This window comes from Micromys minutus, assembly GCF_963924665.1.
Source record: "Micromys minutus genome assembly, chromosome: 21".
Lineage (NCBI taxonomy): Eukaryota > Metazoa > Chordata > Mammalia > Rodentia > Muridae > Micromys > Micromys minutus.
The window spans coordinates 6,049,972-6,074,357 of NC_137956.1; the positions used below are offsets into that span (position 1 = coordinate 6,049,972).

Here is a 24,386-nt window from a genome sequence, read left to right on the forward strand (position 1 = left end):
GGCTTAGCATAGGTTCCTGTGGGACAATTAGAAAAGTAAGGAGTCCATTATTTTCCTTTTTGACTACATAGTTATAAAGTTTTCCAAAAACAGATAGTTTGAAATTCATTTTATGTAAAATCATTCACTCTCTACAGTAATACTTCGGAGTAGAATTTATATTCCTTTCACTGTTTTCATTGTGCAGTTTTCATTTCTGTCATTTCTTCTTGATGATAATATTGCAATTTTAGACCGTCTTAGCATATATTAGTCTTACAGATATAAGATAAATTTTTATTTCTTTACTTTTAAAACATTGAATTAGAATCTGCTGTCCACATTAGGTGAGCAGTTTTAATAGGGCAGATAGGAACAAGCAAGTTCTATTCTCTTACTTTCAATTTTGATAGATGATAATCTTGTTCAGCTAGTAATTACTTTTGTGTTTTTTAACTTGTTAATAATTTAATCATCAAACAAAAATCATCTTAATGATATAGATATGCTGCTAAGTTGCTCTTATACATGTGTGTAAAAGAGTAGTTATGTCCAATAAATGTAATATTCTTTCTTCAAATTTAACAGGGTTATGTAACAAATTCACCACGAGTTCTATCTAATAACTCTTCAGAGTTACTGTTTGACTTGACCCAGGATACAGGATTATCACATTACCAAGGGGGACCAACACTTTCTATTGCAGGTTTGTTTTGTTACTTTTTCCCTTAAAATTGTTAAACGATGGATAATCGTATGGAATTAAGTTTCTGTTTTGAAATCCACATCTCTGTGTTACAGTATTAGTATATTTTAACATGGACTCCTGTAAATGGAGTTTGGGTATCTTGTTTTGAGGCAATTTTATTTAAAATCTTCATTAAACCACCTTGTACTTTTTTTCCTATGGAATCAATCATTAAAATGCTTTAAAAAATCAGTGAATTCGAGAAGGCTTTAGATACTATAAACATTGTTAAGAAAAATTAGTTTCTATGGCCACTAGTATAAAAAAAAGTGTCTGGTTATAATTAAATTCTTAATTAGGCTAGTGTCTTTCTGGCTCAGTATGCGATTTCAGTATAGTTAAGTATGGTTTTATGGTGCTATAAAGTGGTCACAATAAAGAAATACTTGGTAGACTAGTGAAAAAAGGACTCAGCAGGCAAAGCCACTTGGTTCCAAGCATAATGGCCTGAGTTCTAACCCTGGGACTCACATAGTGCTGACTCCTAGAAAGTTGTCCTCTGACCACCACATGTGTATTGTGGTATGTGTGTATCTTTCTTCCTCTCATAAATATAAGATAATTTAAAGAAGTGGTTCTTGAATGTGGTGGTGTACACCTATAATCTCAGCATTTGAGAGGCTGTGGCAGAAGGATTATTGTCAGTTTGATTTTAACCTGGAGTATGTAATAATTTCAAGGCCATCTTATGCTATATAGTAGGACTGTGTCTCAAAACAGACAAGTATTAGTGATTTAGAGATAGAGAATTAATGGAATGTATCTGTTGAAGACTTACAGTTCCTCTAGTTCATATGATAAGTATGCTTCATTAATTTAAAATACATTAGCATACCATGGAGGAATTTTGTCTTAGTGAAAAATTCTTTGTAAATAAGGAAAGTTAATTTTTGAACACTAGCAATGTATATGTATTTTAACTAAGATGGTACAAGAAAATTTGGAATGTGTAGATTGTTTCTAAATAGATTAATGAGGTGTTTACCAGACTCTTCTGCAATTTTTTTCATTATAGGGCTTAAAGTGCTTTTCCATTTTAAAAATACCTTATTTGATAAACACGTCTCTGAATGTCACTTACATACATAGTTTACTAAAATGTTTACTAATATCTTGTTAATAAAATAGGTACAAGCGAAAAGAAACGGAGAAAAAATATTTGTATTAAATCTGGCATTAGGAAGCTCATAGACTTTACTCATAGGAAAAGTCTGCAGTCTTGAAACTTCTGGGAAGAAAGAAACAATAAAGACTCCTATTCTCCCTCTCAGCTTTCTACTACAGTGAGTGAAACTTCATTAAGTGGGATAACTAGGAAGTTGTAGGTTTGAACCTCTGCTCTTAAGAATGTTTAGTCTTTATCAGATCACCTGACCTCTTCATACTTTTGATTTTTTTAATATTATTAAGAAAAGGGACTATTAATTTTTTGTGTAATTCATTCCGTTCTCCACACCTAGAGCAAGGCACCTGGAGATATCATTTTGACTCTTTTCTCTAGTTCACACAGGGCCTTTTTTGATGCCCAAATAAGTGAAATGTGAAAATGCATTTATAAGGTTTAAAGGACTTAATAATAAATATCAGTGTCAGTCAGTGCTGTTCATTCAGTAACAAGACTGACAGACCACTATCTATGGAGACTGGGATTTTGATTTTGACCTTGAAATAAATTAGGATTTTTACTGTTAGAGCAAGGACTGTTTGGGGATAGAGAATAGTATAAGCCTAACAAAACAGATAAAGGGACAGAATTTAAAATACACACACACAGCCAGTTGAGATGGCTCATTCAGTAAAAGAATTTGCTTCCAAGTTTCACAACCTGAGTTTCATCCCTGGAGCCTACACAGTGGAAGGAGAGAACAGACTCTCTCTCTCATAAGTAGTTCTGAGTTCCACTCAAGTACCATGTGTTGTGCATGCTCATATGCACACAGATAAATAAATATAAAAGAGATTGGAAAGAACAGAGTAGTTTTATTTAATGTTGGGATTTCTCATGTTAAATTGTTACATTAAAGAAATCTATTTTTACCATCTAGTCTATTTTATAATTGGTTGCTTAATTCAAAATGCCATCACCCTTTGTTTTCCAAATAACATAAATGTGTTAATGAGATTGCACTTTAATGAGATCTTTTTCATGTACCTGAAATATGTCTGTCTCTGACTGTTTTGAAGACAAGAAAAAGTTATCACTTTGTCTTTAAAGATGAAATAGTGAATTAGTATAATCTTAATTCTCTTGGCAAAAAAAAAAAATAGGCAAATCTATTTGAATAAGTTTTAGCCTTTAAAGCAAGTTAAAGTAAAAAATATTTTTTTAATTAATGATAATTGTTATTTAGTGTTTTATACATACCAAATATTTTAAGATACTTTGAATATGTTGTTTGACCTTAAAGTAACTCTGTAAAATAAGGTATCATACCTTCATAGGAACAGAAACTGAAGCTCAGAAAAGTTAAATAAAAATACACAGAGATGGACAGAATCTGGCTTTTTAACTTAGGCTATCTTACTAAAATGCCTAGTAATTCTAATAATAATTTTCTCTAATAATGCTTTTGTATCTAGTGTATAGCCAGGTCTACTTAATGTGCAGTTTGCAAATCTTTTGCACAAAGTACATAATGTTTTATTTTTTAAAGACTTTGTTCGCTCTAATTACAGTTTAACTGTCCCCTTTTCTATTGCTGATACTCTTAGGCTTAATTCCTTAGCTTTATTGTGATTTTTCAGAAGGAAAATTATTTTAAAAATGAAATCTCTATGTAAACAAAGATTGATGCAGAAGTCTAATAACTCAAATGGAAGAGTTTCTTTGTCAGGTATTCCTTAATAAATTCTCTAAAATGGGACACAGCTCCCTCTTTTATAAGCCCTTTCATTTGAGTGAGTAAAATATTATGCAGGCATAGAAATTTCTACTTGATATATACCAATAAGTGTGTAGCATCACAGGCCTTGAAGAGATCACATTGTTAGATGGGAAAGGACTTATATCACATTAGGCATTTTAAGTAGTTTTAAATAAGCATGGTGATGCACACCTTTAATCCCAGCACTCAAGAGGCAGAGAGGCAGGCAGACCTCTGAGTTCATGGCCAGCTTGGTCTACAGAGTAAGTTCCAGGATACCCAGGGCTACACTGAGAAACTCTGTCTTGAAAGGGGGGGGGGGAAAGAAAGAAATTTAAAGGATTTATAAGTGTTTAGAACAAATTATTGTGCATGTGTTTTATATATGTGTTGTTAAAACTTGAATGTATTTACGCATCTGAAGATAATTAATTGGTTTTTAGGAACTTCAAAATATCTTTTTTCAGTTTTATTTTTTTTCAAACCATATTGAAAATGTTCTTGTATAGAAAGATAATTTCACAAATTGATTGAATAAATAAAGTCTTTAATAGGTTTTTTTATGTTATTCCTTATTCTTTCTAAATTTATAACATTTAATTCCTTTGTTTCGTTTGAGATAGGGTCTTACTATGTAGCTTTGTCTGTCTAGGTTGGAACTAGTTAGGTAGATCGTGCTAACCTCAGATTTACAAAGCTCTGCCTCCTAAACACTGGAACTAAAGGTGTATGCCACCATGCCCAGCAATATCTCTTAATTTTTATTATTGATGCAGCATAGTTCAATTATGCCATATATTTCAGTTCCTACATATTTAGACTTAACTGTGTAAGAGTAGTATTTTTATAATGTTTTAAAATTTTTCTCCCACTGTTTAAATCATTTTAGGTTTGAATGAAACTTCATTTTTATCAAAGCGTTCTTCTGGTTCTGACATAAGCAGTGTTAATCCAAAAAAGCCTAAACCCAGTGAGAATATTTCTGGAACAGATGCCTCTTCTGTGGTCTCTTCCGAAAAATCTCCATCTGTGATGTCTCTCCAAGTCGTGCCATCGCAAGGTAAAAACTCTGGCTTAAGAATAAGAAATTTCTGTAGTTAAAGTTTTGCAAATGGTTACAAATGAAGAAACTAATAGTGGTTATTTAAGTTTAAAAGTTTTGAATTTGTGGGCTGGAGAAATGGCTAATTGATTAAGAACACTTAAAACTTTTTCAGAGATCCTGGGTTTGATTCCCAACCCTCACAGGAAGTGGCTCTCAACCACAAATTAAAGTCCAACTCAGGGGACCGGACATTTTCTGGAACCCAAGGGTACCAATACAAATGTGACATTTACATACACGTGTGTGCATCCAGTAATAATTAAAAATAATTTGTAAAAAATCGACAAACAAAAACCCTGAAAAATGATGCATTTTATTTCATAATTAATCTGAATTTGTCTTAGGTGCAAATTGTTCATCAAATCAATCTAAAAATGGAACAACTTTTCCAAGAGCATGCCCCAAGTGTAATATTCACTTCAATCTTTTGGATCCTCTGAGAAATCACATGACGGTAAATCTTTTTCAAAATCTAATTTTGAAAGTTTGAAAAATCCCTAAGAATATTAATGATTTGATTTATAGTAAATGATTGTTTGATTTGGTAAGTTAAGGATGAAATCTTCTTATACTGGATATTTTCGAAGAGCTTAGGTAGAAATTTATATTCAAAATTATTCTATATGATAGTAAAATGAAATAATTGTTATGATAAATTCAGAATAGTTTGCATAACATTAGTATAAAGTTTTTATTGGGGTAGGAAGCTTTTGGTTTAGATTTGAAGAAAATTTCAAAGTATGTATGAAGTATGAAGTTTAGGTAACACTCTTTCTTCAAATATTAGTTTTTATTGTGTTCTGCTATGCCTTTATAAAAATATTCTGTAATCTCCTTGTTCCTACTACCAATGGCAGGAAGGCAGGAGAAGATGAGAAAAAGGAGTACAAAAGGAAAGGAATGAACGAAAAAAATTAAGTTGCAGTGACGTAATACGGGAAGAATTCTTGCTATTTCAGAAACTGATCATTTTTAATTCATTGTTTTAAAAACATACAAATAGAAATATAGAAATAAGGTAATTTTGTAACAAATATTAGAATACCATAGCATTTCATGAAAGCAACATAATTCATATTTTATGAATGTATATATTTTGTTCCTTGTTTCATAGTGTGTATATACATCATCACCAAATCTAGGAAGGGTAAGTTCAAAATCGTGGGGCAGTTTTTCAGGCACAGAAATGCAAATACTACATGATCTAAAACAAGTTATCTCAGAAGGTGAAATAGTTTACTTGAGGCTGAGGAGGTTAAGAAAGAAGAGTATGGAGTGGTTAACAGTCAGCACTATGTTAACATAGGAGGTGGGTTCCTTATGTTCTGTGAGAACACAACACTGTAGGATGAATATAATCAAAAGAAGCACTTGCGTCTCTGTCAGAGGCCCTGGATCTGGTTCCTACCACTTACTTGGCTGCTCATAGCTATGTCTAACTCCAGTTCCAGGGGTAACCTGACACTAATCTGGCCGCTAGGGAACTACTCACGTCCACATACATAATGTAGGCAAAACACAAATTTCAATAAAAAATAATCTTTAATAAAAATTTAACTTTCTAGATTGATAAGAGAGCATAGATGGTATCTGATAGCTTGTTAGACTACAGACCCAGCACTCAAGCATTCAGTAGTTACAGATGGCTATCTCATAAAGAGGGATACGTGAATGATTGCACTACAGACTTAGGGCCAAAATGGCTATATGGTCTAACAAAGTTGGTCTGTTTATTTTGAATCCTATGTAGTTGTGCCCTCTAGCTTATTATCTTTATATAAAACCTAAATCTAAACTTAGTCCTTGTTTCTCAAGTTGTTCTTCTTGCCTTTTTAATGTTTTAGGATATTTTGATTTTTCTCAAAAGTGGTCCTTACTCCATTTACTGTTCTCTATTTTTTTGTTTTTGTCATTTGTTTTTTTTTTTTTTTTTTTTTTTAATTAAGGATCTAAATCTAAAATATTAAAGTAGTATGAACAGGAACTTTGTGCCTTTAAGACTCTGATCCTGTCTTTTTTGTGTATGAAAGAAAATAAAGCAGCAAATAGTTGATCATTTATTATGTATATTATAATTTATGAGCATGTTTGTGAGACCATTAACTTTTATAAATAGTAAAGTAGACATTTCTTGAGAACTTTAACTTAACTCTTCCATAGGTCATTTTATAGCTTCAGAAAAGAATCACAAAGCAAGTCTTAACATGGCGACTTCTCCTGAAAACCAGGTCTAACATTTAGGGTATAAAATCAATAATGCCCATTATTAATTAGAAGACTGAATTTCATATATTCCAATTTTCCTGCAATTTTTGTGATTCTTCCTCCCTTAGGAGGGTTTTAAATATGATTAGTACTTTGTCAATATAATACCATTGATACACATACTTAATACATATATTTTAAGTAATTTCTTTTTTCTAGTCTCCCTCCTAACACCTATCTTTCTCTAATTTAATCCATGGCCATTTGCTTGCTAGGCAAGTGCTCTACCACTGAATTGCAACCACATTTCCTAAGTGATTTTCCACAGTGTAATATAGTCGTTTTATTCCACACGGTGCCTCTTTACCTTAATATTAAAAGTAACCTTATTTCTATTAGTCTTATAAGTCTTTAGAAATAGCTTGATTTTTTTTTTTCTAATTTTGAGTTTATAGATGTTACATGTACCTCAGGGAAAATCTAGAAATAAGGCTGGGCCTTTTATCTCAGGACTCAGGCAAAAGCAGGCAAATCTCTGTGAGTTCAAGGGCAGATAAGATAGATGGTCTGCTTAGCAATTTGCAGGCCAGCTTTGTGTCCAAGAGGGAAAATTCAGAAACATAAATAACAAAGCCTTTTTTTTTTAAACCTCTTATTTTATTTATTTATTTATTTATTTATTTATTTATTTATTTATTTATTTATTCATTCATTCATTCATTCATTCATTCATTTAATGTTTATGAGTACACTGTATAGCTGTCTTCCGACACACCAGAAGAGGGCATTATATCCCATTACAGATGGTTCTGAGCCACCATGTGGTTGCTGGGATTTGAACTCAGGACCTCTAGAAAAGCAGTCAGTGCTCTTAACTGCTGAGTCATCTCTAGCCCCTTGTTTTTTTATTTTTATTATTATTATTTTGGTTGTAATTCCATTCTATCCAAGGGAAAAGATCATCTAATATACTTACCTCCCCCCCCCCTTTCTTTCCTTCAAGACAAGATTTTACTATATAGCCATGGCTGACCTGGAACTCACAGGGATCCAAGTGCTTCTGTCTCTGCCTTCTGAATGTTGACATTAAAGATGTGAGCTACTATTCCCAGCAAATACACATGTGTACAACTTTAACTTGTAAATATAAGTTAGTTCTTCTCTTGTGAATCAGCTTTATTCAGTATTTCTCCTATTTCCTAGATATATTTTAAATGTGGTTTTGTTTGGGCTTTTTTTTTTAATGTTTTTACATTTGTGGATTTAGAAATTGAAAAGCTAATTCTGGCACTCAGTTCCTTTCATTCAAGAATACTTGAATCTCCAAAATTCACATTTTATAAGGTCCATGTGGTGGTTCGTGCCTGTTGATCCAAGCTAGGTGGATGGTTCTCGAGGATGACACTAAGGTTCATTCTCTTCTAGTATTTGGGACTGACTAAAACAGCCGCATTTCTTTGAACGTGCATATGCATGTGTATACACACATACACAGTAACACATACCATATAAAAGATAAAGGCTGGCAATTAAATATAAATATAAAAAATTAAATGCAGTAGGAATAACGTAACCTTGCAGAAGACGCTGTAGATCTATCTTCTGTCACAGGACCAGCTCCTCATATTGTACTGAGTGTTTGATAGTGACAATGATCTGCAGAGTCACATGTGGCAGAAGAGGAAATGGATGTTGTAATGGCATGGAATAATGCTCCATTTCAAATGCTGATGTAGCACACTTAGGAAGTGCTTATGTTAGAAAAGAATTACCTATGTTGTTAAAAAACAAATATTTTTTAAGCCTTCACTTATAGAAATGACAGTTAGGCGGTCTAAAGCATTGAGTGCTAGGAATTACCATTTAATGAACTCTTACAGATTTTCTGATAAAGGTTTTTCTAGGTTTGCCTTCAAAGAAAAACTTATTTTAAAAAAATCCTATAACTGAGAATTATGTATAATAAATAAAATTAGCTATATCTTGATTTTTAGAAAGCCCATATGGAAAATTTCATATTGCAACCAGTTTTTGTGACAACTTTATTTTTATTACTAGGAAGTAAATTTCTTCTTTAAACATTTTAACATTCAGGATTCCAAGATATACTAGCTGCATTTGTCTTTATGTCCCAAACATTTTTTAAGTACTATGAATCTAGAGTGGCAGTTTAGCTGTGTCTCTGGAAGTTTTCATATAAGCTGATAGATCAAAGCATGCAACACTCACCTTCTACTGGTATTGTTGACATGGTAATGAGATAAAATGATTTTTGGTTATGAAACAAATGACTATTGACCATGTTTCTAAGCAGGTAAATTGCATGGGAAAAGTTTAAGTAGCCAAAACCTAGTCTTAAGGTTTTTTTTTTCATCTCTTTTTAAATTTTTGTTTTGTTAAGATAATGTTTATGGGCTGGCGAGATGGCTCAGCTGTTAAAGGTGCTTGCCGCCAAACCTGACGACTTGAGTTCAATCCCTGGAACCCACGTGGTGGAAGGAAAGAGCCGACGTCCACAGGTTGTCCTCTGACCTCCACAAGTGCACTGTGGCATTTACACCCATACACTAAGCAAATAGTCTACTTTAAAAAAATGTTTACTTTTCTAAACTTTTTAGAATATCCACCATAGGCTTTCACTATTCAGATATCCTATCAAGCATAGTTACATATGGTTTGGCCGTAGTTGAAAACATATAATAGTTGTTATTGCTGTGATTTTGTAATAAATAAGGCATCTTTTTTTTTTTTTTTTTTTTTTTTTTTTCCAATTCTCTTCTAGTATTGTTGTCCAGACATGATAAATAACTTTTTGGGACTGACTAAAACAGACAATTTAAATTCAGCAAATGAAGCTAAGACTCTTGATTCAGAGAAAGGAAAGTTGATAATGTTAGTTAATGACTTTTATTATGGAAAACATGAAGGAGACATCCAGGAAGAACAGAAGACTCATACAACCTTTAAGTGCTTCAGTTGTTTGAAAGTGCTTAAAAATAATATTAGGTATGTAAATATGTATTTTTATTTCCATAGAGATATGACCACTGTGCCTATCATACACTCCTGTCCTTCCAGATAATCAATTTCAATCCTTCTCTGTTGTTTTCAGACTCTTCTCTTAAATCTGTTGCTTTGTCTTTCATATGGCTTAAAAAAGGACAGATTAATTTGGAACAAAATGAACTTATTTTATTTTTTTAATAGTGATCTAGAAATCTAATTGTATATTTTTCACTTTTATATATCTCAGAATATAATAATTTTTCACAATACAAACAGGACTTCTTCAGAAATTGGCAGATTGACCTCTTCCTTATAATACTGTTTGATGATCAGATTTTCTGCTTTATATTTATCATGTTTATAATATGTATTTTATGGGAAATGTGTACTTTATCAGTGATAAATTAGTTCTAGGAGACATTATCTTTTAATTTTAAATTTTAAATAAAAATTAGGTATTTTATTAAATTAAAATTAGATATTTAAAATTGTATGGAATTTTTAAAATTGCCTATACAAATGTTTTTAATTTTAGGAATTTATATTTTGTAATCTTGTAGTGGCATATGTTATAAAATAGCACCTGTAATAAGATTGCTAAATGATGGTTTTCATTTTTTATATTCTAACATTTGTACTTTATTAAATATGACTTTTTTTCTACCCTTTTCCATAAAAACTTTCGAATATTCATCACAAAATTGAAAGTTCCATGCTGTGCCCTGCCACTTTGCTCCCCACCTCTGCACCTCTTGCTTTATTGTTGGTCTTTGTCCTTTAAACAATCTGATTTTTTTTTTTAAATCAATTAAGCTGTTGGTAAAAATGGTTTTTTTAAAGTAACTTATTTAAAATAAGTTACTTATTTTATTAAAACTATTACTAAAGTATACTTATTTTAGATAAGTTGTACTTTAGGAGTGGTTGTGGGTCAAGTTTGGGGAGATGGTGAGAATATGATTCAAACATAACAAAACTGGATCTCCAAAAAGACAAATTAAAATAGTACACAAATGCACATACATATGCACATCTTTTACAGTTACTAAAACCTTCCCAAATTACTATTCCATATAGCAGCAGTTATCCTCTTGGACCCTGGTTCATTTACTTGTCTGTCCTGTGTGGCTTGCTGCTAAAGTGATGCCCACGGGCTTCTTTATGCATTCCAGGGCTCTTACTACTTCATTTCTTCAAGAACTAAGGCTCCCAGTAGCTTTGTGTTTTGGATGTAATGCTGAAGCAGCTTTGAAGTGGACTTCTACCACCTAGTTCCATGATCTCTAATGCTAACATTCAGTCGGGAGATAGGTTAGATGTGTACAAGTGTGTTTCACTGTCTTTGTTAAGTTCTTCGTTAATTATATATACTGCAATTTATTTTAGCAAAAGTATTGGGGTTTTTTGTCATATTAGATTAGCCCATTTAATATTCAACATGAAAAATAACTTTTTAGGAATTTTTTAAGTTCCATTTGTTTATATTAGAATATTTAGAAAATTTATGCCTATTAACTTTAGTAACATGTAGAATCTGAACATTGAAAGCTATTACTTGGGAAATGTGCCCTTAATGGTAAATTCCTGGTGACATAAAGATACCGTATTTTTTTTGTAAAATTTGGGAAGACAAATTTTTGCTTTTTTGTTATTTTGCTTTTGTTTTTGAGACAAGATCTCACTATGTAGACTTGGCAGGCCCAAACAAAACTCAGAGATCTGCCCTTTTTTGACCCCGAAGTGCTAGGACAGGTGTGTGCAGCTATTCCTGGCTAGCAGTTGTTTATAATTTATATGATGGTACAAAACATATAAAGATTTCTATTTGACTTCTCATATAAGTCTTTCATTTCTGTTTTTTTCCCTTATAGAGTGTCACTAAAAACAGGTCATTGTAAGAAATTCCCATATATTGTCTTGAGAGCTATGCATTTCAATTAGTTCTTACGGCAACACTGAGAGAAATCAACTACCTGGTTAATGCATTACTTTATATAAATACACTTTAGTGCTTTAAGGGGTGAACTCAAAATTTACTTGCTCGTGTTATTTTGCCTATATGTAAATATTTAGCCAAGACTAGGATTTTCTGTAGGTTTTTTGTATAGCTCATGTAAAAATCAAGGGGGAATAAAAAGATACTTCAAAATGTATTACAGTTTGCTTTGAGAAATACTGTTCTTTAGAGATAGGAAAAAAAATAGATGCCACATCTTTCATGTTGTCTGTTCTCTGGATTGATAACATTTTCATATAGTTTCATGTTTATTTCTTTTGAAGCCTCCAAGAATTTTATCAATAAATTTATTAATTTTATTGATCCAGTCTAAAAATTCTTTTGATCATTAATACTACTTTTTATTTTAGCCAAAAGATTCAGTAAGCTTTTTATAATATGTATTTCAATTTATACCACATTTTACTGAGGGTCATAGTTCTGCTCAAATGAAACCTTGTAGGGATGCTGAAGTAGTGAAAGTAAAACTGCAATCTGGAGATTGCCTTAGAAAGGGGACAGTCTGCAAGTTAAAGTGAGTGGTTTATACTAACAATAAACACTATCAATAAATAAGTGAGAAGTTCTTGTAGACATTGAAACGGTTATTATATGCACTTAAAAACAAAGATTCAAGTAAAAATACTAGTAGCTAGATGTATTGTGTGTCTTCAGGGTCTTAAAGAATTTCTTCCATGACTCAGGCTACTTTTGCTGATAGGATTCTCTTTCTGTATTGAATTTTAATATGTAAATAGTACTACTTCACATGGCAAAGAAGACTTATTCTATCTAAAAACAGTCATCTGAAAGTAGTGACATTTGAAACAAAGGTGGAAAAAAAGGTGTCTTTTTAGCCATTTTGGGTCACTATTTAGGACATGCACTTTCCTAGCGAAGGATTCTAGGTTTTGACTAATAATTCACTTTTTAAAAAAATGAGTGGATTCAGGTATTGTGGGATTTCTTTGAGCTTTTAATTTGAACCTTTCTACCTGTTGCCCTTTGCAGGTTTATGAACCACATGAAGCACCATCTGGAACTGGAGAAGCAGAGCAGCGAGAGCTGGGAAAAGCACACCACTTGCCAGCACTGCTACCGGCAGTTCCCCACACCCTTTCAGCTCCAGTGCCACATCGAGAGCACGCACACGCCTCATGAGTTCTCCAGTGAGTTATACTGCATTTCAGGGTCCAGCGAAGCTGAGCAAATCTTGAGAAAACTTACAGAAATAAGAAGAAGAAATAGACTTTGGATTTTGGGAGCAAAATCGCAAAAGCTAACTTATTCTGAGCTTCAGTTCAAATCCCAGATGTGTGCCTGGGTATAGTAGCTACATGAGTTCAGGGAGGTTGAGTGGTACTGAGGCAATAGGATGACAGACATGCCTTTGTGGTAGTGCTCAGACGAATTGCACTGAGTTATGTATATGCACGACTGCTCACCACCTCTACTACTGCCACTTCTGCTGATACATTTGTTGACACTATTATCTAAGCCGAGCCTTTATTATTTATATATTAAAATGTTGTAATAACTTTCTTCCTTCCATCTATAGCCATTTGTAAAATCTGTGAGCTATCATTTGAAACTGAACAGATTCTTTTACAACATATGAAGGATAATCATAAACCCGGTGAAATGCCATACATCTGCCAGGTACATCATGTTTTATAGTGTTATTAACTGTTGTTGTTTTGGTGTTAAGATTTATAGGTATTAGATATGTTGTAGCAGTTTTTTCTTCTTAGTTAAAGGACCAAACAGTAAGCATTTAGTTTTGGAGGTATTACTGTCTCTATCACAGCTAGTCATCTCTCCCATTGTGGCAAGTTAGTAATGACAGTAAGGGATTGAATAGATGTATCTGTATTCAAATAAACTTCATGGACCTCAAATTTTGAATTTCATATAATTTTCATCCATAGTGAAATATAGTGGTGGTGTTTGTTTTGTTTTTGCCATTTAGGTAAAAATGGTAACTAAAATCAAAGTCCCTCTTATTTAATTTACTAGTGTAAAGTCTCTTAGCACAACTCATACATTATAGGAGGGGAAGTCAGTAAACTGGATTTGGCTCAGAAGCTGCTGTTTGCTCCCAAGCACTAGAAAGAGAAGAGCCCTGACTGGAAAACACTGGATTTCCTTTACCCAAGACAGAATACTGTAGCCATATGACCAAGGTACAAATGCTTAGTTATGCAGAGCCCTACCAAGTGCTTTGGGACAAGTATTTCTTGAGCATTTGAAGGAGTAGAAAAGCAAGAGAAAGATGACTTGCCACTGTAATAGTTTAGAGGCAGATTAACAATCTGATGTACAGTGCTGTTTTATGTAGAAATAAAGTATTTTATAGGACAGAAGGTTCTAAAGTTTCAAAATTCAAGACAGAATGGAGTGATAAATCGTTTGATAAAAATGAAGGTACCTATTATATTTTGGGAAACAGTCTTTAGCTTTGAAGGATGACCTTTTTTTGCTTTTGGTGTCTTCATTAGTGAACCTCCTGCATGCATAGGCATCAGAGCTGGATTGATAGTATCTAACCTAACAGATGATCCAACATTGTTAACTTGTAGTTGCAAATCAGTTACAAAATTTCAATTTAAACATAACCTTTTTATTTCTAGGTTTGCAACTACAGATCATCATTATTTTCTGAGGTAGAGTCTCATTTTAGAACATCGCATGAAAACACTAAGAATTTGCTATGTCCATTCTGCCTCAAAGTTATTAAAATCGCCACACCCTACATGCATCATTACATGAAGCATCAGGTGAGATTAATAATTCTCATATTTTCGTGTTATTTGAACATCACTCAGAATATTGTTTGGTTTTCAGAGGGAGTGGAGTTGATCCACACATGAAGTGTGTACTAAATTACTTGTGAAACTTCCACTTCTTTCCTTACTTCTTGTCTAGTGATACTTGGTCTATAAATGGTTGACAAGTCTTAAAGATGGCAAGAAATAGGACATGGGAAAGATTGGACACTTTAGGGTCTTGATAGATATGACAATGATTTTGAAGTACCCTCTCAAAAGAACATGAAAAAAATGAATTTGAACTGAGAAAAAAATCAAGATAGAGAATAGTTTTTTTTTTTTTTTTTTTTTAGTCCTCTTTGTCTTGGGTTTTTCCCCATTGTCCAGAACCCTGGTATTATTATAAGACATGTCATTATTGACCTAGATCAATGTTTCATAGTTATATGACAAAGGAAACAACTGTTCAGTCAATATTTAAACGCCACCAGAGCATAGCTTGATTTTGAATGACTTTTGCTAGTTTAGCTATGTAATTTCTGGAACTTGTTATTAGTTGTTTAATCTTCCTTGCATTTCTGATGTGATGCTTATTGATTCTTTTTCTGGAACAATTAAACCACCCTTTGAGCTGAAAATGTAACTGCAGCACTGACACCTGTCTTTTAGTAGCAGTGCTTTTGTTCGAGTCAGAAACCCATCCATGCCTACATTGGAGTTGATGGTGGTATCACGTTTTGCCGGCTCACTGAAATGCTCAGTGCATTTGTAATTTATCTTGTCTGCACACCAGGTATTTTCCATTATAACATACTTGTTTGCCAGGTTCATTTAATCAGGAAATTAACTTGTGTAGGTTTTGGTTTGGTTTGGTTTTTGATTTTTTTGAGACAGGGTTTCTCTGTGTGGCCCTGGCTATTCTAGAACTTGCTCTGTAGACCAGGCTGGCTTTGAACTCAGAGTTATACCTGCCTCTGCTTTCCAAGTGCTGGGATTAAAGATGTGTACCACCACCTCCTGGCTAACTTGTATTTTTAATTGGTAGAGAACTTAAAGGTAGAATTTTACAATAAATTTGGGTCCACTGTATTGTGAGTGTGATTCTACAGATCTTTTGAAAAAAAAAAATGCCAGCAAGATCTAATCTAGAATCTCCTTAAACATTGTTCTATGAGTTTTCCTCAAAATTTGATACAGGCATATTTGATAAATACCAGGCTTACAAAATTAAAGTTATATCTTTTAATGTAGAATTTTTTGGAACTTAGAAAAATATAGTATGCATCCTTTTCCAATTTATCTGGCCACCAGACCCTTTATTTGAGAAATAGATATTATTGAATCTTTATAAACAGAATTCAGGAGACACTTCATACTGTGTCATCTTTTGGTTTTAATTTTGAAAATGAGTACATATAGAGAAATATTTTATTATAAGGCTTTTAACCTTATTTGCTCAAATATAACACCTACGTCTAGAATGAGATACAGATACCAGATACAGGAATGAGTAATAATCAAGGTACATTGACCCTTCGTGTAAGCGGTGTAATTTCTTACGTCTTCACAACTAGAGTTGTCTTAACTTGCCACAAGTTTCATCTTTGTTTCTTTGTGCTTGTGGAATAGACAGCAAAAAATAGGGGACAAGCTGTTAATCAGAAGGATACAGAATCCTTCAGTATACTTACAACTTGCATGTTCGTGAGAAACTAGAAATCATAAGTAGGAGAGATGATAGATTTGAAACTAAGTTTACATTGCTTATACACTGCTAGATTCTAAGAACAGTTGTTTTCGTGCCTTTAATATTTTAAGATCTTAGATGTTACTTTTTATCTTGAGAAGATTGCATTATATCAGGTGATATTAATATTTGTGTATCTATGGGGGGGTATATGTTTGCACAGAGGCAAGAGAAGAGCATTGTCTGTTCTCCTCTGTCACTTTACCTATTCTTTTAAAGTTGGTATCCCTAGAACTGAGGCTTTCTCAGCTAGGCTGGAAGCTAGCAAGCCCAGGGGATTCTCTTATCTCTGCCTCACTCAGCTGGGACTATAGGAATGCGCAGGACATTCTATGGTTTCTGATTCTCATCAACCTGCCATCTCTCTGTCCTTCATGACAGCTGATTTTAGAACTAACAACACAGTTTAAATAACTGTTGTTTTTTGAAATCTCTTGTATCCTAGATTGGTCTTCAACTATTCATTGGGAAGAAAAGATCCCAGGGAACAAAGGACACAAGTGGAAGAAAATTTTAAAAATTTATCACAGTGAGGACCATTGTGATAGTGATTATTGGAGATAAAAACAAGGGGAAAGTGTTTGACAGGTTTTATTAATATATTGTATGTGGGGTTTGAGGACATCACCATTTTGTCTTAAGCAGTTCTAAGAATGTTTTCATATTCTAAAATACAGAAAAGCCTAAAGGAAGACCAGAATTGAGAGGGTAGAAGCAGAGAAGTAGACATAAAATCCAAAGTTCATTTTTATTCATGCCAACGTGAAAAATGTATTAAGACATCTAGGATTCTTATTGCTGTGATAAAGCACAATGACCAAGGCAACTTACAAAGCGTTTAATTGGGCTTATAGTTTCAGAGAGTTGAGTCCATGGTGGAGAAATAGCATAGGAAGCAAGCAGCAGGCTTGTTGGCTGAAATACCTAATAGCTTAAATTTCATCCACAGTAGGAGGCGGGGAAGGGGCAGAGAGAGACAAAGAAAGACAGAAAAAGACAGACAGACACTTGAGAGACTGCCTGCCTGCTTATGTAAACCACAAGGGGTAACATTAAATACATGAGTATATGGTATTTAAAGTTATGGACTGAGATGTTAGTTACAGAGAAAATGTTTCTGGTCAGTAAATTCAGGTGAACTGTCTTACCAACCTGTTTAGGTTTTGATTATTAGCCACATTTTCTGTTTTATTTCATCGTCTTTGAGTATACAAATGGATTTGTATTGCGTGCATTTGTGAAGACAATCTAATGTACCATATTTGTAAACTAACCTTTTAGATGAAACTAGAGCTCCACAATCTTATTACATAGTGCTTCAAACATTTTAACAGTTGCCAATTCTTTAAAAACTGTGTGTGGATGTTCTGCCTGTATCTAAGTCTGTATACCACATGTGTGTCTTTTGCCTGTTGTGACCACAAAAATGCTTCTGTTGGGTCTTCTGGAACTGGAGTTATAGATTGTTGTGTACTACCATATGAGTGCTGGAAATTGAACTTGGGGCCTCTGGAAAAGAACCCAGTGCTTTTAACTGCTAAGTCATCTCTTTATCCCCTTTAAAATACTATGCTGACATGTAACAGTTGTACGCTTTGAGGCATAAGGTGTGATAGTTTGGGACACAATAATGACATTTTCCCTAATCCTTTTAGCACTTCTTTGTACTCGGTAATCATGTTGGACAGCACAGCCACAGAATACTTTTGTTGTTGTTTTTTTTTTTTTTTTTTTCTTTTTTGAAATGTCCAGTTAAAATGTTTTGTTTTGTCCACCTATCGACCAATGGGAAATAGCAAATATTTTAAAGTAACATTTAAAAATTTATATATGTATGTGATTATTTGTACATGATGAGAATTGGACTTGGTTCTTCTGAAAGAGGAGCATGACCACTTAATTGCTGAGACATATCTCCAACCTACAAATAACATTTTTTCCTACATAAAAACAGTATAACTAATGTTAACAGTACCAGATCTTTAAGCACTTGGCTTATAACTAAGTTATAATTTACAAGGATTTTACATTATAATTACTAGGATTATCTGTCTTGGTTTTGTTGTGTTGTGTTGTTTTGTTTTTTATTGGATATTTTCTTTTACTTACATTTCAAACTTTTTTGGTTTCCCCTATCCCATCTCAGCTCCCCCGGCCTTTTTGAGAGTGTTCCCACACCCCTTTCTACCTCCCCACCCTAGAGAGGTATTTCCCTACACTGGGGCATTGAGCTTTCACAATGCCAAGGGTCTCTCCTCTCAAGAACGCCCCATAAGGCATCCTCTGCTACATATGAGGCTGGAGCCATGGGTCCCTCCATAGTCTTTGGCTGGTGGTTTAGTCTCTGGGAATTCTGGGGGGTCAGGAGCTGAAGGGGTTTTCTGTCTTGTTTTTTTTTGAGACAGGGCCTCACTAGATTGCTCTGGCTGTCCTGGAACTCACTCTGTAGTCTAGACTAGCTTCAAACTCACAGAGATCAACCTTCCTCTGTCTCCTGAGTGCTGGGATTACAGGTGTGTCCTACCTTGCCGGCTAGGATTCTCATTAGAAACTGTTTATAAAACTTATAATTTTGTTTGTTTTAAAGATTTCTTGTTTCTGGTTGTTTTGGTTTCATGTATGTCTGTGCACCACATGCATGCTTGTACTGCCAGCAGAGACCAGAAGAGGCTCCACTTTGGGTACTGGCAATCAAACTCAGGTCCTCTGGAAAAGCAGCTAGTGCTCTTAACTACTGACCACTTCTTAAACCCTCAAAACTTTCATGTTTGATTACCTTATAGCAGATAATCTTGAGATCCAGTACCAATAAATGTTTTAAAAATGAGATGATTCTTTGGACTTTTTTTAAACTAAAGTATAATTAAAATTAAATTCAGAACTTAAGATTTATAGCTATAGAAATTATTTTCCTTTTTTTTCTAATAGAAAAAGGGAATACATCGTTGCACCAAATGCAGACTGCAATTTTTGACATGCAAGGAGAAAATGGATCACAAGACTCAACATCACCGAACATTTGTAAAACCCAAGCAACTAGAAGGACTTCCCCCTGGAACAAAAGTGCGTTCAAATGCATGGTGTTCTGACATTTGTAGACCTAGCTTCTACTTAGTTTCATCTCTGGAACAAAATATGTTAGAAAATGACTTATGACTTTCATTAAGACTAATTTTGGATTTTACTGCTATTTTAGAAAGAAAAACATTAAATCATGTTTTGAGTTCAAACTTCCATATATTCTTTCATAAAAAGTGCAGTTAAACTATTCTGTTATCATGGGTTATTTCAATACTGTATGACTATTTGAACTTTTCTAGTTAGTAGTATATATAATAGTTTTAATAGCTGTATGCTAAGCTATTTAATATAAGGAATTATTCTTTCATTTATCTCTCCTGTACCTCCAACCTTTTTAGAGGGCCTAATGCTACAGTTCCCAGATGTTTGTTGAAGTTGTTATTGCTGAGTCTACTCTCAATGAAGCAAATTTTGCTGCTAGACAGCCTTGTGAGCAAAACACTTGTCTGACTGTAAATTGATGATTGTAATTTACTGTTCCCTTTTTGCCTTATGTACATTTGTTTTCTCTGACTTCTTTATATACAGTCAGCTCTTGAATATTTGCTCCAGTGGAGGGAAAACAGAGGCATGGATAATCCAAAGTGAAACAATCCCCAAAACATTTATATTTGCCTTTGGGTACTTACCTTTGAATGTGGGTATGTCTTTTATTTGAATTGACTAAATAATATAAAGCCATGCTCTGAAGACTTAGAGCAAGAGGAGCTAGCCAGCATCCTTCCCTGCAATCCATTCATTTCATGCTGGGACTACACATGCAGAATACTAATGTAAGCAGTGCAGTCCTCTCATTTCTTCCTATATTAGTAGTAATAATATTAGTGATACTAAATGTTTTTCAAGCACCTTAGAATGGCATAATTCTAAGTGTACTTTTTCATATAGTCTTACTTAATTCATACAGCAAAATTGATATACTAAAGTCAATATTACTATATGTAATAGATTTGAAAAGACATAGGATTCAATTACTTTTGTAACTAGGAAGGCAGATTGAACTTCAGTTTTTTTGATTCTTGGTCAGGTGCTTTTGCACATTACACAGCATACGAGTTAGTATGACTTCATTATTGGCTAGTCCTCAGATGTGAGTGGAAATGTATAGTCAAATGAAAATGTTGGTAGGTAATTACATTTCATTGTCAACCAACAGATGTAACAGAATATTTTACATTTCTGAATAGTAAATAATAAACCTTACTAATTCTTTTAAAGACTTTTAAATATTATGTTCTTATAGTATAGTGAATTGATACAACCAGTTGCATAAATCCTAGGCATTGTGCTCCAGAAAAAACAAGTCACTCTTGCTATAGATATTTATTTGATACTATAACTTTAAAGGGTAACAGGCCTTTTTAGTTTACTTTTTTTGGTCTTTATTACTTATGATTTGGGCTCTGTGAGAACAACTTTTAGTCATATCAGAGTATAAATATAACTGAGGTGGGATTTTATATTCATATAATTTCTATTGATCTTACATACAACTGATAAGTTAACATACCACTGATTAAGATACAAGAGTTATATTAAGTGAGCTAATTCATTTAATGGTTGAACATTTAAGACAAATAGATGACTATACCCAGTTAGCTTATCTGTGCTTTTAAAAAACACTTAATATTCAGCTTATTTTATACCGTGATTAATTTTTTTAAGGAAGTATTTTTCTTTATTTTTAAAGGTTACTATTCGAGCTTCAGTTGCACCTCTTCAGTCTGGATCTGCAGTTACACCTTCTATCAATGCAAGCACTTCCACCCTGCAGCTCTCACCATCAAGAACTGAAAATGTAACTGCTAAAAATCCCGTGAAATTGAATACAAGTACACCAAATATAACCATATCTGATCCCAGCCAAGTTAATGAGATCAAGTCTAATGGAAGTAAATCTAAAAACAGGTCAAAAGTCTCCAATATGCAGAAGAAACAAAGCACATTATCTAATAGTAATAAAAAAAGTAAAGTGAACACAGCATTAAGGCACTTGAGGTAATGCCTTACTACTGATACATATTCCTGGTTTAAACTCAAGTATAGCAACATGATATTTAATAATATTTCTCTTGACTAATTTTGTTTCAAAATATCTTTTTTTATGTCTCCACAAGGCTACGTAGAGGTGTTCACGAGTGTATTGAGTGTTCTTCTGAAGTAAAAGATTTTGCAAACCATTTTCCTACGTATGTCCACTGTAGTTTTTGCAGATATAACACTAGCTGTAGCAAAGCCTATGTAAATCACATGATGAGGTAAGATGAGTTCAGTATTTTGCCTATTATAAGTACAACTGAAGAAGCTTTTGTTTTGAAAGCAAAATTTCTGTATTAGAAGCTTTGTTCTCTGTTATAACAAAGCAGATCAAGAAAATACTGTATGAAATGGTTAATTAAGCCAATGAAAGTAAAATAAATTTTTGGAAGAGTAACTTATTCTTTCGGGTTTATTTTTCCCCAAAAATGGTTATTTTCAAACATAAATCTGTTTTAAATATATTTAACTGACAAATCCATGCATTCTCACGACTGTCATTCTCTTCAAATAAAAAAGATGTGAGGATTTTCAGTGATGCTGGGAACACTATTGGGTTCATTTTCTTTTCCCCTCTTTCTCTGTAAACCATCTATTTCTCAGCCATCTGTCTGCCCATATCTGAAGCTGTATGTGCTTACACCTATCTATTCAGTGAATATTGTGATGCCACTTTGGAATTCTTTCCAATAATGCGTTTATTCTGTGTTGGGTAGCCATCATTTGCTCTATGATAGAGTAATTCTCATGAGCCACTATTATTACTATTATTGTTGTTGCTGTTATTGGTCTTATTGAACTCGTTCCTCAAGGGTAGATTTTTGTAAAATCATGTCTTTTAGGATTTTGTTTATATTTATGTATCTGTCTATTTGTCTGTCTTTCTGTTTTGAGTGCATGCCACATGTGTATAGTACCCATGGAGATCAGAAATGGATGATGAATCCTCAGGAGCTAGAGTCATAGGCAGTTGTGAGCTGCCTATTTGGATGCTGAGAACTGAGCCTGAGTCCTCTGAAGAGAAACAAGCAACATGATTTTTAAAGAATATTAATTCTTTAAATGATTGCTTATTCAGAATGATGCTCTGGTGGGGGTTTTTATGGGGTTTTGTTTGTTTTTGTTTTTTTAAATAGAATTTATGTATATCTACGTTTTTTTTAGGTCATAGACCATATCCTAGCTTTCGTGTTGCTCTTTGATTATTACCAGATACTGCTTTCAAAGGCCATTCCTCCTTTTTTTAGGTGGCTTCAGGACTTTTCCCAGTTTTCTGTTCTTGATGATCAACTTGGTCTCCTGGTACCTGCCATATATAGTTTCAGCACTTACATCAATGTTTAATTCCTCTTTCTTACCTAAGAGGGCCATTTGAATGTATACGTATGGTTCATTTCTTTAAATTTCCACTAGTCTATGATGTTCAGAAGCTATTAAGTCCTATTATCACTGCATCATCAGGTCATATTCAACTCTGTTGTGTTTTCTCATTTACTCTCTAGTAAAATGCTCACTTACCATAAAGGCCAGCATAACGTTTGAATCCCCCCTTTTGTATTACATTTAATTCTGAAATATATGAGATTCATACCAATCTCACTTTATAACATGAAATTTTAGTGTGTGTATGTGCGAGTGAGCATGCATGTGCATGTCATGTACCAGGGAGTTTTATTAAGTTTATTCACGGGAACATGGGTGATATAGTCATTCTTCTTATTTTTGTTGAGGATTATTGTTGTCTGAGCTCATTTGGGCTTCCAAATGTAGCTTAATATGTTTTTTTCTCTTTGTCTGAAGAATGGTATTGGGATTGCATTTTATGTGAACATTTCACTTGGTAAAATGGCCATTTCACAATATTAATTTTTCTAGTTTATTAGCTTGTAAGTCTTCAGGTGTCTTTCTCAACTTGTTATGTTTTACTGTTTTTATCAAAGGGGCCTTTGAGTCCCTTTGTTATGAAAATTCCACAGAGACTTTGCATCTTTCTTTAAGGCTGTTATTAGGAAGATTATTTCCATGCATGATTTCTTTTTTTTCTCAGCATGTTTCCTTTTTTTTTTTTTTTTAACCTTTTTATTTAAGACAGATATTTCACTGTGTAGCCCAGATGGCTACGATTTTAAGTTCTCATGTCTCAGCCTCCAAAGTACTTGAATTACAGGTGTGTGTGTCATTACATCAACTTTCTCTCCCTTTTTTTAATATGCAAAATTGTAGAAATTGTATTTCAAATCTAGATAACACAAAGGCAATATAAATTACTTATAACTAGGTGTCAGATAAATTAAGTTGACTTCAATATCTCAAAGATGCAAATTTTAGATATATTAGAAAGCCATCAGGAAGATCTTAAAGTGTAATTTTCATCTTACTTTCCTAATAACTAATAAAGCAAAAATGGTATTCTTGTCTGAAGAAAAATAATTTTTAAATTTTATTTTTCTTCCTTGCAACTTTATTTTTAAAAAAGATTTTTAAGAGCATTTTGGAATAAAACTATATGAATATAATTTTTTCAGTACTTGATTTTTTTTTAAAGGTTTGATAGTATGCACTGAAATATTACTAGTTTATCATAAGCATAAAATACATGTAGAACAAAGCGTAACATGAAAAAGTTTTCTTGGTGTGCATAGATTGAACATACCGATTTTTAAATACTAAAAATTGTCACAAGGCTATCTTCTTAGCTCTTGAGTTATTAATGATTTAAGGTCTAGGTGTACCGCACTCTGAGTGGGTGCTATACACTTGGTTCATTTTGAGCTTCATATGATCTGTGAGTTATTTCTTGGGTATTCAGAGCTTTCTGGGGCTAGTATCCAATTATCAGCGACTGCATAT

The 24,386-nt window shown here is 33.3% G+C and overlaps 1 protein-coding gene across 4 annotated transcripts in view; it reads left to right on the top strand.

The window, feature by feature from the left end:
- The window catches only part of ZNF280D (zinc finger protein 280D), an 80,197-nt gene that overhangs the window by 27,034 nt on the left and 28,777 nt on the right, over nt 1–24,386 (top strand). For all 4 annotated transcript variants that reach the window (XM_080934824.1, XM_080934823.1, XM_080934826.1 and 1 more), the window contains 10 exons: nt 568–685; nt 4,481–4,651; nt 5,041–5,150; nt 9,684–9,907; nt 12,915–13,072; nt 13,462–13,562; nt 14,534–14,680; nt 19,347–19,481; nt 21,190–21,497; nt 21,617–21,757. In XM_080934824.1, the coding sequence (XP_080790950.1) occupies nt 568–685; nt 4,481–4,651; nt 5,041–5,150; nt 9,684–9,907; nt 12,915–13,072; nt 13,462–13,562; nt 14,534–14,680; nt 19,347–19,481; nt 21,190–21,497; nt 21,617–21,757 (1,613 nt within the window). The remainder of the gene's footprint in view (nt 1–567; nt 686–4,480; nt 4,652–5,040; nt 5,151–9,683; nt 9,908–12,914; nt 13,073–13,461; nt 13,563–14,533; nt 14,681–19,346; nt 19,482–21,189; nt 21,498–21,616; nt 21,758–24,386) is intronic.